The sequence below is a fragment of the Oncorhynchus mykiss genome, chromosome 22 (genome assembly GCF_057628025.1).
Source record: "Oncorhynchus mykiss isolate SJ-2025 chromosome 22, ASM5762802v1, whole genome shotgun sequence".
NCBI lineage: Eukaryota > Metazoa > Chordata > Actinopteri > Salmoniformes > Salmonidae > Oncorhynchus > Oncorhynchus mykiss.
Window position 1 is genome coordinate 28,268,294 of NC_143043.1, and position 14,557 is coordinate 28,282,850.

The 14,557-nt window shown below is 44.0% G+C and overlaps 1 protein-coding gene across 1 annotated transcript in view; it reads right to left on the reverse strand.

Moving 5' to 3' along the window:
- Positions 1–14,557, reverse strand: part of LOC118943636 (filamin A-interacting protein 1-like) — a 52,193-nt gene that overhangs the window by 26,007 nt on the left and 11,629 nt on the right. Inside the window, exons 2-4 of the mRNA XM_036959585.2 lie at positions 8,349–8,558; positions 7,694–7,879; positions 7,309–7,487 (exon numbers count right to left, since the gene is read on the reverse strand). Of these exons, the coding sequence (XP_036815480.2) occupies positions 7,309–7,487; positions 7,694–7,879; positions 8,349–8,519 (536 nt within the window). The 5' untranslated portion in view covers positions 8,520–8,558. The remainder of the gene's footprint in view (positions 1–7,308; positions 7,488–7,693; positions 7,880–8,348; positions 8,559–14,557) is intronic.

Sequence of the window (14,557 nt, forward strand, 5' to 3'; positions counted from 1 at the left end):
ATTTTGTAGTCACGTTGCGCAAGTTGGAACCTGTGTTTTTCTGGATCAAACGCACCAAATAAATGGACATTTTGGATATATATCGACGGAATTAATCGAACAAAAGGACCATTTGTGATGTTTATGGGACATATTGGAGTGCCAACAAAAGAAGCTCGTCAAAGGTAAGGCATGATTTATATTTTTATTTCTGCTTTTTGTGTCGCGCCTGCAGGGTTTGAAATATGCTTTCTCTCTTTGTTTACGGAGGTGCTACCCTCAGATAATAGCATCGTTTGCTTTCGCCAAGAAACCTTTTTGAAATCTGACATGTTGGCTGGATTCACAACAAGGGTAGCTTTAATTTAGTATCTTACATGTGTGATTTCATGAAAGTTTGATTTTTATAGTAATTTATTTGAATTTGGCGCTCTGCATTTTCACTGGCTTTTGGCCAGGCTCGGATGCTAGCATTCCACATATCCCAGAGAGGTTAATGGAAGCTTCTCTAATGTCAAACATGTAAAGTGTGGTGTACCGCAGGGAAGCTCTCTAGGCCCTCTACTGTTTTCTATTTTTACCAATGACCTGTTACTGGCATTAAACAAAGCATGTGTCCATGTATGCTGATGATTCAACCATATACGCATCAGCAACCACAGCTAATGAAGTCACTGAAACCCTTAACAAAGAGTTGTAGTCTGTTTTGGAATGGGTGGCCAGTAATAAACTGGTCCTTAACATCTCTAAAACTAAGAGCATTGTATTTGGTACAAATACTTTTTTAAGTTCTAGACCTCAGCTGAATCTGGTAATGAATGGTGTGGCTGTTGAACAAGTTGAGGAGACTAAATCACTTGCCGTTACCTTAGATTATAAACGGTCATGATCAAAACATATAGATTCAATGGTTGTAAAGATGGGGAGAGGTCTGGTCGTAATAAAGAGATGGTTGTCTGAACCGGAGCTACCTGGGAGGCTTCAGCCGGTTTGTCTGGTTCCCCTGCCTCAGCTGACGGGTTTCCATGCCTCAGCTGGCTTAACAGACTGCCATGCCTCAGTGGGCTCGATAGGCTCCCATGCCTCAGCTGGTGAACAGCTTCCCGTGCCTCGAACGAGGCAACTGGAGAGGTCTCAGCCGGCTCATCAGGCTCTCACACCTCAGCCTGTTCGTCAGGTTCCTGCGCCTCACCGGAGGCGAATGGTCCGCTCCAGATCCCCGGGATCGTCCCTTTGGTTGGCATCCTGTGGCCTGAGCTGAACACGCCAGGGAGGGGGTACCGTCACGTATGCTCTCTTCGGTGCTCTAGGTCGCCATGCTCCCATGTCTGACAGGTTTCCCGCACCTCAGCGGAAGTGACCGGTCCACTCCTGATCCCCGGGATCGTCATTGTAGTCGGAGTCCTGCGGCCGGGGCCGCATGTCAGGGAGGGGGTACTGTCACGTGTGCTCCCTCTCCGGCCTCTAGGTCACCAGGCTGCTCATTATGGCGCACACCTGCCACCATTGTTATGCAAACCTGCGCGTCATCAGACTCACCTGGACTCCATCCCATCCTTGATTACCTGCCCTATACACAGTTGAAGTCGGAAGTTTGCGTACACCTTAGCAAACACATTTAAACTCAGTTTTTCACAATTCCTGATATTTAATCCAAGTAAAAAGTTAGGATCACCATTTTATTTTAAGAATGTGAAATGTCAGAATAATAGAGAGAATTATTTATTTCAGCTTTTATTTATTTAATTACATTCCCAGTAGGTCAGAAGTGTACATACACTCAATTAGTATTTGGTAGCATTGCCTTTAAATTGTTTAACTTGGGTCAAACATTTCAGGTAGCCTTCCACAAGCTTCCCACAATAAGTTTGGTGAATTTTGGCCCATTCCTCCTGAGAGAGCTGGTGTAACTGAGTCAGGTTTGTTGGCCTCCTTGCTCACACACACTTTTTCAGTTCTGCCCACAACTTTTCTATAGGATTGAGGTCAGGGCGTTGTGATGGCCACTCCAATACCTTGACTTTGTTGTCCTTAAGCCATTTTGCCATAACTTTGGAAGTATGCTTGGGGTCATTGTCCATTTGGAAGACCCATTTGCGACCAATCTTTAACTTCCTGACTGATGTCTTGAGATGTTGCTTCAATATATCCACATACATTTTCCTCCCGCATGATGCCATCTATTTTGTGAAGCGTAGCAAAGTACCCCCACAACATGATGCTGCCACCCCCATGCTTCACGGTTGGGATGGTGTCTTTGGGTTGCAAGCCTGACCCTTTTTTCTCCAAACATAACGATGGTCATTATGGCCAAACAGTTCTATTTTTGTTTCATCAGACCAGAGGACATTTCTACAAAAAGTACGATCTTTGTCCCCATTTGCAGTTGCAAACTGTAGTCTGTCTTTTTTATGGCGGTTTTGGAGCAGTGGCTTCTTCCTTGCTGAGCGGCTAGCAAATGCAGCTAACTAAACTCAGCAAAAAAAGAAACGTCCTCTCACTGTCAACTGTGTTTATTTTCAGCAAACCTAACATGTGTAAATATTTGTATGAACATAACAAGATTCAACAACTGAGACATAAGTGGAAAAAGTTCCACAGACATGTGACTAACATAAATGGAATTATGTGTCCTTGAACAAAGGGGGGGACAAAATCAAAAGTAACAGTCAGTATCTGGTGTGGCCACCAGCTGCATTGAGTACTGCAGTGCATCTCCTTCTCATGACCTGCACCAGATTTGCCAGTTCTTGCTGTGAGATATTACCCCATTCTTCCACCAAGGCACCTGTAAGTTTCCTGACATTTCTGGGGAGAATGTACCCTAGCCCTAACCCTCTGATCCAACAGGCCCCAACGTGCTCAATGGGATTGAGATCAGGGCTCTTCGCTGGTCATGGCAGAACACTGACATTCCTGTCTTGCAGGAAATCACGCACAGAACGAGCAGTATGGCTGGTGGCATTGTCATGCTGGAGGGTCATGTCAGGATGAGCCTGCAGGAAGGATACCAGATGAGGGAGGAGGATGTCTTCCCTGTAACGCACAACGTTGAGATTGCCTGCAATGACAAGAAGCTCAGTCCGATGATGCTGTGACACACCACCCCAGACCATGACGGACCCTCCACTTTCAAATCTATCCCGCTCCAGAGTACAGGCCTCGGTGTAACGCTCATTCCTTCAATGATAAACGCAAATCTGACCATCACCCCTGTTGAGACAAATCCGCAACTCGTCAGTGAAGAGCACTTTTTGCCAGTCCTGGTGGGTTTGTGCCCATAGGCGACGTTGTTGCCAGTGATGTCTGGTGAGGACCTGCCTTACTACAGGCCTACAAGCCCTCAGTCTAGCCTCTCTCAGCCTATTGCAGACAGTCTGAGCACTGATGAAGGGATTTGTGCGTTCCTGGTGTAAACCGGGAAGTTGTTGTTGCCATCCTGTACCTGTCCCGCAGGTGTGATGTTCGGATGTACCGATCCTGTGCAGGTGTTGTTGCACATGGTCTGCCACGGCAAGGATGATCAGCTGTCCATCCTGTCTCCCTGTTGTGCTGTCTCACAGTACGGACATTGCAATTTATTGCCCTGGCCACATCTGCAGTCCTCATGCCTCCTTGCAGCATGCCTAAGGCACGTTCATGCAGATGAGCAGGGATCCTGGGCCTTTCTTTTGGTGTATTTCAGAGTCAGTAGAAAGGCCTCTTTAGTGTCCTAAGTTTTCATAACTGTGACCTTAATTGCCTATAGTCTGTAAGCTGTTAGTGTCTTAACGACCGTTCCACAGGTGCATGTTCATTAATTGTTCATGGTTCATTTAACAAGCATGTGAAACAGTGTTTAAACTCTTTACAATGAAGATCTGGGAAGTTATTTAGGATTTTTACAAATTATCTTTCAAAACCAGGTTTTTTTTGCTGAGTTTAGTTTAGCCTACTGATACACCCTGCTCAAACAGAGGGATGCTATGTTAGCTAGCTGGCAATGACTTTCCAACACAACACTGGAACTCTTCCAAGTCAAGGTAAGCTTTTGATTTTACTCATTTATTGCCCACTGGGGCCCGCCGGTGTAACTGCTTACTGACTGACTGACTAACATTACTGCATGAATGTAGCGGGCTTACTAACACATTAGTTATATTAGCTATGCTGATTAGGACTTTACTTTAGCTCAGTGGTGGAAAAAGTACCCAATTGTCGTATTTGAGTAAAAGTAAATATACCTTAATAGAAAATGACTGAAGTAAAAGTGAAAGTCACCCGGTAAAATACTACTTCAGTAAAAGTCTCAAAGTATTTGGTTTTAAATATACTTAGGTATCAAAAGTAAATGTAATTGCAAAAAGTAAAAGTATAAATAATTTAAAATAGCTTATATTAAGTAAACCAAAAGGCACATTTTTTTTACAGGTAGCCCAGGGCACACTCCAACCTTTCAGACATAATTTACAAACGAAGTATTCGTGTTTAGTGTGTCTGCCAGATCAGAGGCAGTAGGGATGTTCTCTTGATAAGTGCTCGAATTGGAGCATTTTCCTGTCCTGCTAAGCATTCAAAATATAATGAGGGCCTTTGGGTGTCAGGATAAATGTATGGAGTAAAAATTATATTGTTTTCTTTAGGAATGAAGTGAAAGTAAAAGTTGTAAATAATAAAGTAAATTACAGATACCCAAAACAACTACTTAAGTAGTACTTCAAAGTATTTTTACTTAAGTACTTTACACCACTGCTTTAGCTAAGATGGTGACAACGATGTAGGCTGTGTGTACAGTAGCAGTTTGGCTTGGAAACTTTTTTTGCCTGGCCACATACAGCTGATGTGTTGTGCAGTGAAGTCCACAAGTGAAGGGAAGAGGTGAGAGGAGAGCGCATAGGACGTGGCTGCCATGAAAGTGAACTGTGTTTACTCGTGATCAGGGGTGTATTCATTCTGCCGATTCCGTTGAAAAATGTTTCTTAAACAGAAGCAAATGGAACAAAACGGGAATAAACATACCTGAATTTGTTAGTTTGCAACTCAATTTTTTCTCTTGACCTGTGTGCACCTATGTTGTAAACATTAATTCATAGGCTAGATTGTAGCAACCTCGTGATGGGTACAGGGGAAAAAATTGTATCATGTAGTAGCCTAAAACTATCGCTGCTACATTGAACTTGGTGAATAGAATATGAAGGAGAGTCATCTGATATGCTGTAATAGAAATAAGGCCATGCTCATGAAAAGAAAATTGCCCTCCCTCATTTTAAACGGCACTGACCACCACTGCTGCCCTTTATGAGAGTGGCAACTGGCACTGAAGGAGGTAGGGTTATGGTGGATTTGTAACCAAGTGGAAATTTACCACATACAACAAGGAAAAATCCACTTGAACGGCCCTCAAACTGGTAATTACTATTGGGAAAATTGTATATCATTCTGAGCACCCACTTCTCAAACATGGTGACCTCTGACTTCACCTTTTAAGGAAATGGCCTCTAAAACAATATTTTAGGCAGTAAAATGCAGCAACAAAACATTATTTATAAAAAGCAATCAATTAATATGGTTTTTGAACTATAGAATTTGTTTACAAACATGATAGCTGTTTATAATTGACAGCCTGTTGGCCATTAGCAAATCAGCATTTTTCAACGCATCCAACTGTTAAATTCCCACCTCCCGCATGGTTACGAAAGCAGCATCAGAGTGGAAACTTGAGCGGCCCGACATAACAATCCGGTCACAACAGACAATGCCCAGAACATTGTGAATGCTGAACCTTGTGAATGGCATTTCATTTGACCGCTGTACCTGAACCAAACCGCGACCCCAAAATTGCAATAGGTACGGAACTGTGGGTTTGGTGAACCGTTACACCCCTAACAAACACACACACTGAAGTCAGCTCAGACAGATCCAGCTCAGAGAGATCCATCAGCAGCAGATTTAAATGTAGAATGGAAAATAAATGTGTTTATGCAACAATTGTTAGTGCATCCCATCGAACCGAATCGCATCGATTTGATCTCTAATCAAGCCGAATCGCACCGAATCCTTTCAAGCTAGAACGTATCGTTCCTGTATTGTATCGGAGCCCGTGTATCTAGATAAGTATCGAATCATCTTGAAAGGGAAAGATGCACATCCCTATAAGCTACTTCATCTACAACATCCAGGGAATGCATGATTGATATTTTGATGTCGAAATAGGATCCAGAATTATCAGATTTATTTTTGGACATATTTGTGCATATTGGCCTAGGCTATATTATTCACTACCTGAGGAAGTGGGAACTCTAAACACTTAGCTAGATTGTCAACTTTAAATATGACAATGTTACTAGATAACCATGTAGGCTAATTGATTCATCTATCAGTAAATGTAATATCCTACAAAAACTTTCCATCACTAGGCCTATACAGGCTACTTGATATCGGCCAATTCCCCACAAATGGCCCACTCCGCTACACGGGATGTATCAACACCATATACTATGTAGCACAGGTGGTAATGGTTGTGCTTTTAAGAATGCTCCTCTCTCTCCTCCGTGCACGAGGGAGTGACTCGCTCACACAGCAGCCGATAGCAGAACAGGGACATTTCTGATCAAATGAACATTACTGTTTGAATAAATCATGATAATTAAAAAAGAAAATCAAATTGCGAACCGAACTGTCGTGACTAGCTACATTTGTTTCACTGGCACAATAGCGACCAATAAAAAAATAGTTTCACACTGCCAAGTCAAAGGGTTGCAAATGTGTGTGTGCGTGTGTGTGTGTGTGTGTGTGTGTGTGTGTGTGTGTGTGTGTGTGTGTGTGTGTGTGTGTGTGTGTGTGTGTGTGTGCGTGTGTGTGTGTGCGTGTGCGTGTGCGTGTGTGTGTGCGTGTGCGTGTGTGTGTGTGTGTGTGTGTGTGTGTGTGTGCATGCTAACATGTGTGTTTCTAAGGGACTGAGAGTGATTAAGGAGTGAGCAGGGGTAATGGTCCGTGAGTGAGGATAGTAGTTATAAGAACAGGCCTGAGGTTAGCAGCACTACACTGCTGCGTATATGAACACATTGTGGTCACAGTGGCCCTACACACTCACTCAGCCATGGAAATCACATTATAGACTACTCTCTTGGTTGCAACAGAGGAATCTGCAGCCCTTAAACTTTGTTACATTACAGGGTACAGATGGATTGGTTCCAATGTCCTTAGATAATCTCCTCTACCCTCTGATCTCTTTCCCTATGTGACCTCTGATCTGATAGGATAGATTACCCTAATATGGTAGAGCCCCTGCTCTTAGCCTAGGTAGCATTTCCAACACGGGTCCTGTTGCGGTTGGTGGGTGTCACTGACCTCTCGCGGTCCTGCTCCAGTAGACAGGTGAGGTCATCGCTGCGTTGCAGGAAGGCACGATGCTGCTGATCCTGCTCCTCCAGCCTGCAGAGGGCGCCACTGTGGGAGCACTCCACCTGCAGCAGCTGCTCCAGCATCCGCCTGTAGCTCTGCTTTCCAGTCTCCACCAACCGGTCCAGCTAACACAGAAAGAGAGAGAAGTACTTGAAGAAAGGGTTGAAGACACCGTGGCTCTCATTGCGTTGCTGGAAACGGGCAAAGGGCCAATGGTTTATCATTAGCTTTCTACTTCAAAACCCATGCCTTAAAGCCTATACAAGCCTATGTGTGACTGGTGGTTTTAACAGTGGCTGTGTTTTCAATCTTAGCGTTAATCTCCTGATACCTCAACCATGGGTTTCTCGTAGACATCCTGCTGTGGGGCCACCTGGGCCTCAGAAGCCTGGGCCTGGAGTGAGTCTCTCTGCAAGGCCCGGAGCACTTCTACTGGGGTGAGAAAGCCATACTGGGCCTCCAACAGAGCCAAATCCATCTTCTCTGCTTTCAGGAACGTGATCACCTCGTCTCTGGCCTGGTGGGATGGACAGATGTAATAAAAAAGGAGGGATGCAGAATGATAGAGATGAAAAAGAGATTGCACTCCCAAGTCTTTCTTATGCAGCTGCGGTTTAGGCTGTGTGTGTGTCACGTTCTGTGAGGCATGTCTAGGAGTGTTTTACTCATGGTTTTAGTTAGTCACAATAGGCTATTTTATTAGAGTCTGATTCATTCTGTTTCCTCTACAGCTCATCTACAGCTGGTCTCAACTCAGTTCGGAGCAATTGGCGATGTCAATGTGCGATGTAACACTCGCATTTATGCTTAAAAGGATTTGGCCCTATTGTGGTTTGGCCAAGTCTGAGCTATGGGTTACTAGCCCGCATACTACCATCCTGATCTTGTTAGCTTATAGAGCACAGCGGCCATGATTGTGGATGAAACATCTACTGTAAACCTAGATCCAGAAATATTAGAACACAACCGTTCTGTCCTGTCCTCACCTGCAGCTCTCCCTCCATTATACTGAGGAGGAACACAAGGTCATCCCTGGACAGGTCTTTCCCCCTCTCTCCCCCCTTTCCTCCCCCCATGCTGTCCCTCAGGACGGTGCCCTTGAGGGGGTTGAGGTGGGCCACGGAGTTCTGTGAGCCATTACTGTTCCAGGCAGCCATGTTGGGGCTGTTGCTACGGGAACGTATCTGTGGATCCACCTGGGAAGAAGAGTGAGGGAGAGATTTATGGACAGGTAGTACAAGAGTGGGGAAGGAGAATATGGAGGCAGTAAAGGGAGGTTAGTGCAGTGACAATAGATGGTGATATAATTTGAAGCTGAGCACTCAGGTAAGCCTATTTCTTGTTTGAATCAATGAACGAGTGCTTTGTGTGTATCAGTTACATGTTTGATGACTCTATTACAACTAATGTAAAGTGTTAGGCACCTTGTCATAACCAGCCGCCCAGGGCAAAAAAAAAATAGATTTAGCATGTTTGCTTATGTTGCTTATATCACCCTTATGTCATCTCATAGTTTCTCTGTTAGCACATAATTGACTGGGAGGTCTGGCTGACGGCTTGGCAGGCATAAGGAGCGTGCCAGAGACCAAGGGCTTAATTACTGACCATATGAGGAGATGAACTGTGTGTGTGTGCGTCTATGTGTAGTGTATATGTGTTCTCAACGCTGACTCCCAACAGGTTACAGCAACAGCAAACAATGCTGGTCCAACCGCAGATTATATTAAGTCGTATATCCAGGCCTAATAGTATCTCTGCAGATCCCAATCTATAAGAGAATAATTTGAATACCCAGCCAAAGCGTTAACTATATTCAGGATTTTAAAGGCTCACACACACACAGCTGTGTGTCCCAAACCTAGCCAGTAGGTGGGCGCATACACAGAAAGCACACGTATGCATTATGCACACATGATAGGCCTGCTAACACACATGCATGTACACAAACAAAAATTACACTAGAAACAGGACAAGTTTTTTCAAAGTTCTACAACAGTGAGAGATGAGTCAGATGTTCCAACACAAGAGTGGGGGAGTGAGGATTTAGGCAACAGCTGGATGTTGTCATCAAAACAGCCCATCTTTCTAAACAAGAGAAACAAACAGAATGGCTTATAGAAAAAGTGGATTATAGGTTATAGGAAAGGTGATTGTGCATGTGTGTGTGTGTGTGTGTGTGTGCGAGAGCTGTCAGCCTATCTGAGTTGTGATCCTCTCCGTATCAATTACTAAGACAGATGGTACTATCTGGACAGAAAAGTCTAAATGGAATCTTTGGAACGTCCCAAGTCTGACATCACCCCATTGAAATTGAAATGTAACAGGTTTAGGGTTAGATAAGGGTTATGGTTAAGGTTAGGGTTATGGTTAAGGTTAGGTAAGGGTTATGGTTAAGGTTAGGGTTAGGTAAGGGTTATGCTTAAAGTTAGGGTAAGGGTTAGGGTTAGGGCTATGGTTTATGGTAGGGACGTCCCAAGGATCTCGGATAACAGAAGCTCAATCTGGACTCCCTTTCCTTTCTGGCATTCATCCCTCCACTCGTTTACTGGGATGGAAGGAATGATAAAGTAACACAGAGGCCTTTTATGAGGTCCCATTCTTACAGCAGGTACTTCCAACCTACGACTCACAGCCACACAGGTATCATCTTGGAGGACACACACAGCTGAGGTCTACACACACACACACACACACACACACACACACACACACACACACATACACACACACACACCACACATGCCTACATTGTGAGCAGACATATTTTGAGGTTTTGAGCTGAACACTTTTACAGGGTATGATGATGTTATATTATGTCTTTAGTTTGGCTGATATTTTCTACTGACTTGATTTTTGTTTCCTTTGGACTAGGTCATGCATGCTCTCTTGCCCCGTCCATCCTGCTAGCCCACTACGTGCACTTATCTGGACACACTCACAGATATGCACTCATGCTTATACACGTATGGACATAGGCTTAATCTCTGCAGACAAATGCAGACTAATTTGCGCATACACAACACACACCTAATTGTAAGTGCCCAGTTGAGGGCTTTCCCCTTGCAGACAGACTGGCAACGCCCATTGGCTCCTTGGTTTATTTTCTTAACCATGGAGTGCTACCCGCGTCTCGCCTGTCTGCCCCGTCTCCACGGAAGGCCACCGGCTGCACCGGGATAAAAAATAATGAACACTTTGGAATGAAAACATGGTCACAAGTGTGTACACACACCCTTTCACCTCCCACCCATTAAATAGCTCCTATATTTTACATGGTGATACACTCACACACACTTTCACCGCTCGCTTGCCCTCTTATTAAATATCGCCTCAAACCCAGATGCCATTTTAAAGCTTGATTAATGTAAACATGACTTCAGTCTATGAATGCACATTTATTCACTGACATTCTGAGTCATGTTATGTAACCATTAACGCTAATAAACCATAGAGAGGATTAGTACATGTTTAATAAACCATTAATAAATGTCTGAGAAAGTGCCTGACTTGTCCAACCTGTGTCTACCCATTCACTCCCAATAGCCAGATAATATCCACCTGTTGTGGGAGGCCTAGGTTCAGATTAAGGTTCCCTCCTACTCAGGTTAGGTGGCTAGGTGCCATGGTCATTAAGGTTATGTCCTACGGTGGTCACTTCTTAGGGAGGGTGACTGGGTAGTGGGTGATTCTCAAGAAACTGGCACTAGACAAAAAAAACTTTGTGAGAAAAAAAGCAACACATTTTTCACCATAATTCCTCTTGGATCACTAAGATCTGTATTGATATCTTTCCTAATTATGTTTATTGATAAGGTATTATGCAATTTCCACAACTACCAATGCAAAAATTCTCATTACCCCAAAAGTTTTCAAAGTACCAAAAAGTTATGAACAAATCAATTTATAATATTTTAACATCGCTCATTTAATGAAAAGGCCTCAGTTAAAAATAACACTGAAAACAAATATATTTTAAAGTAAACTATTAAAATGTTTTTGTAATTTCTCATTACCGCAACACACAACCTTTTCTGAATCTTGTTTTTTGTCAATTACTTGTGTTTACAAGTACAGTCGTGGCCAAAAGTTGAGAATGACACAAATATTAATTTTCACAAAGTCTGCTGCCTCAGTTTGAATGATGGCAATTTGAATATACTCCAGAATGTTATGAAGAGTGATCAGATTAATTTAAATTAATTGTAAAGTTCCTCTTTGCCATGCAAATGAACTGAATCCACAAAAAACATTTCCACTGCATTTCAGCCCTGCCACAAAAGGACCAGCTGACATCATGTCAGTGAAGTGATTCTCTTGTTAACATAGGTGTGAGTGTTGACGAGAACAAGGCTGGAGAGCACTCTGTCATGCTGATTGAGTTTGAATAACAGACTGGAAGCTTCAAAAGGAGGGTGGTTCTTGGAATCATTGTTCTTCCTCTGTCAATCATGGTTACCTGCAAGGAAACACGTGCCGTCATCATTGCTTTGCACAAAAAGGGCTTTACAGGCAAGGATATTGCTGCCAGTAAGATTGCACCTTAATCAACCATTTATTGGATCATCAACAACTTCAAGGAGAGCGGTTCAATTGTTGTGAAGAAAGCTTCAGGGCGCCCAAGAAAGTCAAGCAAGCACCAGGACCATCTCCTAAAGTTGATTCAGCTGCGTGATCGGGGCACCACCAGTACAGAGCTTGCTCGGAATGGCAGCAGGTAGGTGTGAGTGCATCTTCACACACAGTGAGGCAAAGACCTTTGGAGGATGGCCTGGTGTCAAGAAGGGCAGCAAAATAAGCCACTTCTCTCCAGGAAAAACATCAGGGACAGACTGATATTCTGCAAAAGGTACAGGGATTGGACTGCTGAGGACTGGGGTAAAGTCATTTTCTCTGATGAATCCTCTTTCCGATTGTTTGGGGCATCTGGAAAAAAGCTTGTCCGGAGAAGACAAGGTGAGCGCTACCATCAGTCCTGTGTCATGCCAACAGTAAAGCATCCTGAGACCATTCATGTGTGGGGTTGCTTCTCAGCCAAGGGAGTGGGCTCACTCACAATTTTGCCTAACAGCCATGAATAAAGAATGGTACCAACACATCCTCCGAGAGCAACTTCTCCCAACCATCCAGGAACAGTTTGGTGACAACGTGGCTCGGGGAACAAAACATCAATATTTTGGGTCCATGGCCAGGAAACTCCCCAGACCTTAATCCCATTGAGAACTTGTGGTCAATCGTCAAGAGGCGGGTGGACAAACAAAACCCCACAAATTCTGACAAACGCCAAGCATTGATTATGCAAGAATGGGCTGCCATCAGTCAGGGTGTGGCCCAGAAGTTAATTGACAGCATGCCAGGGCGGATTGAAGACTTCATGTAATTGTCAATAAAAGCCTTTGACACTTATGAAACGCTTGTAATTGTCACGTTCGTCATAACGAGGAGACCAAGGCACGGTGTGATATGAATACATTCTTCTTTATTTAAACAAAGAACACTTAACAAAACGAATGTGACACTATAACACGAGTACTGACATGAAACTACACATAGACAATAACCCACAAAACCAAAATGGAAAATGGCAACCTAAATAGGATCCCCAATCAGAGACAACGACAAACAGCTGTCTCTGATTGGGAACCAATTCAGGCCACCATAGTCCTACATATACCTAGACATACTAAAACCCCATAGATATACAAAAACACCTAGACAGGACAAAAACACCTCGACAATACAAAAACTAAACCAACCTCCCTTGTCACACCCTGACCTAACCAAAATAATAAAGAAAACAAAGATAACTAAGGTCAGGGCATGACAGTAATTATACTTCAGTATTCCATAGTAACATCTGACAAAATATCTAAAGACACTGAAGCAGCAAACTTTGTGGAAATTAATATTTGTGTCATTCTCAAAACTTTGATCCACAACTGTAATATGTACATATATTTGGATAAAGATTAAAAGGCACCCTATCAGGTTAATCTCAAATTACTTAATAAGTATACATTTCATTTTTCCTAATATTTCCTAAATGTCGGTGTATTGCGGTAATGATAATTAGTGTTGCATAGTTTGTCATTGAAAAACTACTGAGCTCTCTTAGAGATTTAGTAACCCAATAAATCATCAAACAGTGTCATTGGTTAATCCCAAATGCCTTGCATAAAGGCACTAACAGTGCTAACAGCTCAGGACAGACGGGAGACTCTGGCAGCTCAGGACAGACGGGAGACTCTGGCAGTGCTGGGCAGGAGGAAGGCTCTGGCAGCGCTGGACAGGCGGGAGCACCTGTAGGGAGAAGACGGAGAGACAGCCTGGTGCGGGGGGCTGCCACCGGAGGGCTGGTGCGTGGAGGTGGCACCGGATATACCGGACCGTGAAGGCGCACTGGAGCTCTTGAGCACCTAGCCTGCCCAACCTTACCTGGTTTAATGCGAACCGGGGACACCATGCATAAGGCTGGTGCCACGTACACCGGCCAGAGGAGACGCACTGGAGACCAGATGCGCTGAGCCGGATTCATGGCACCTGGCTCGATGCCCACTCTAGCCCGGCCGATACGAGGCGCTGCAATGTACCGCACCGGGCTATGCACACGCACCGGGGACACCATGCGCCTCACGGCATAACGGGGAGTTGGCTCAGGTCTCCTACCTGACTTAGCCACACTCCCCGTGTTCCCCCTCCCAATATATTTTTGGGGCTACCTCTCGGGCTTCCAACCGCGACGCCGTGCTGCCTCCTCAGACCACCGCCTCTCAGCTTTCGCTGCCTCCAGCTCAGCCTTGGGGCGGTGATATCCCCCAGGCCAAACACAGAAATAGAAAATCATAGACAACCCACCCAACTCATGCCCTGACCATACTAAACAAAAGACAAAACAAAGGAACTAAGGTCAGAACGTGACAGAAATGTGTGTTTCGTTAATGAGGCCTTAGCTCAATCTGCAAGTAATAGATGACAGCCATAATGTATCAGCCAGCAAATCATTAAAGCCCATTCATGCCTCAATGTTGGTAAAGTAAAGGTTCTCTAAGTTTTTCCCAATTTGAGCTTTTTCATCATTTTGGTAATGAGAAGGTCAAGTGTAGTAAAGAGGTTGTTTCAGAATAAGTTCCTCATTCTGAAGACATATAAGTGAAGAAATTAAAGGAACTAAGGAATACTCTTCCAGATGATGCATTAT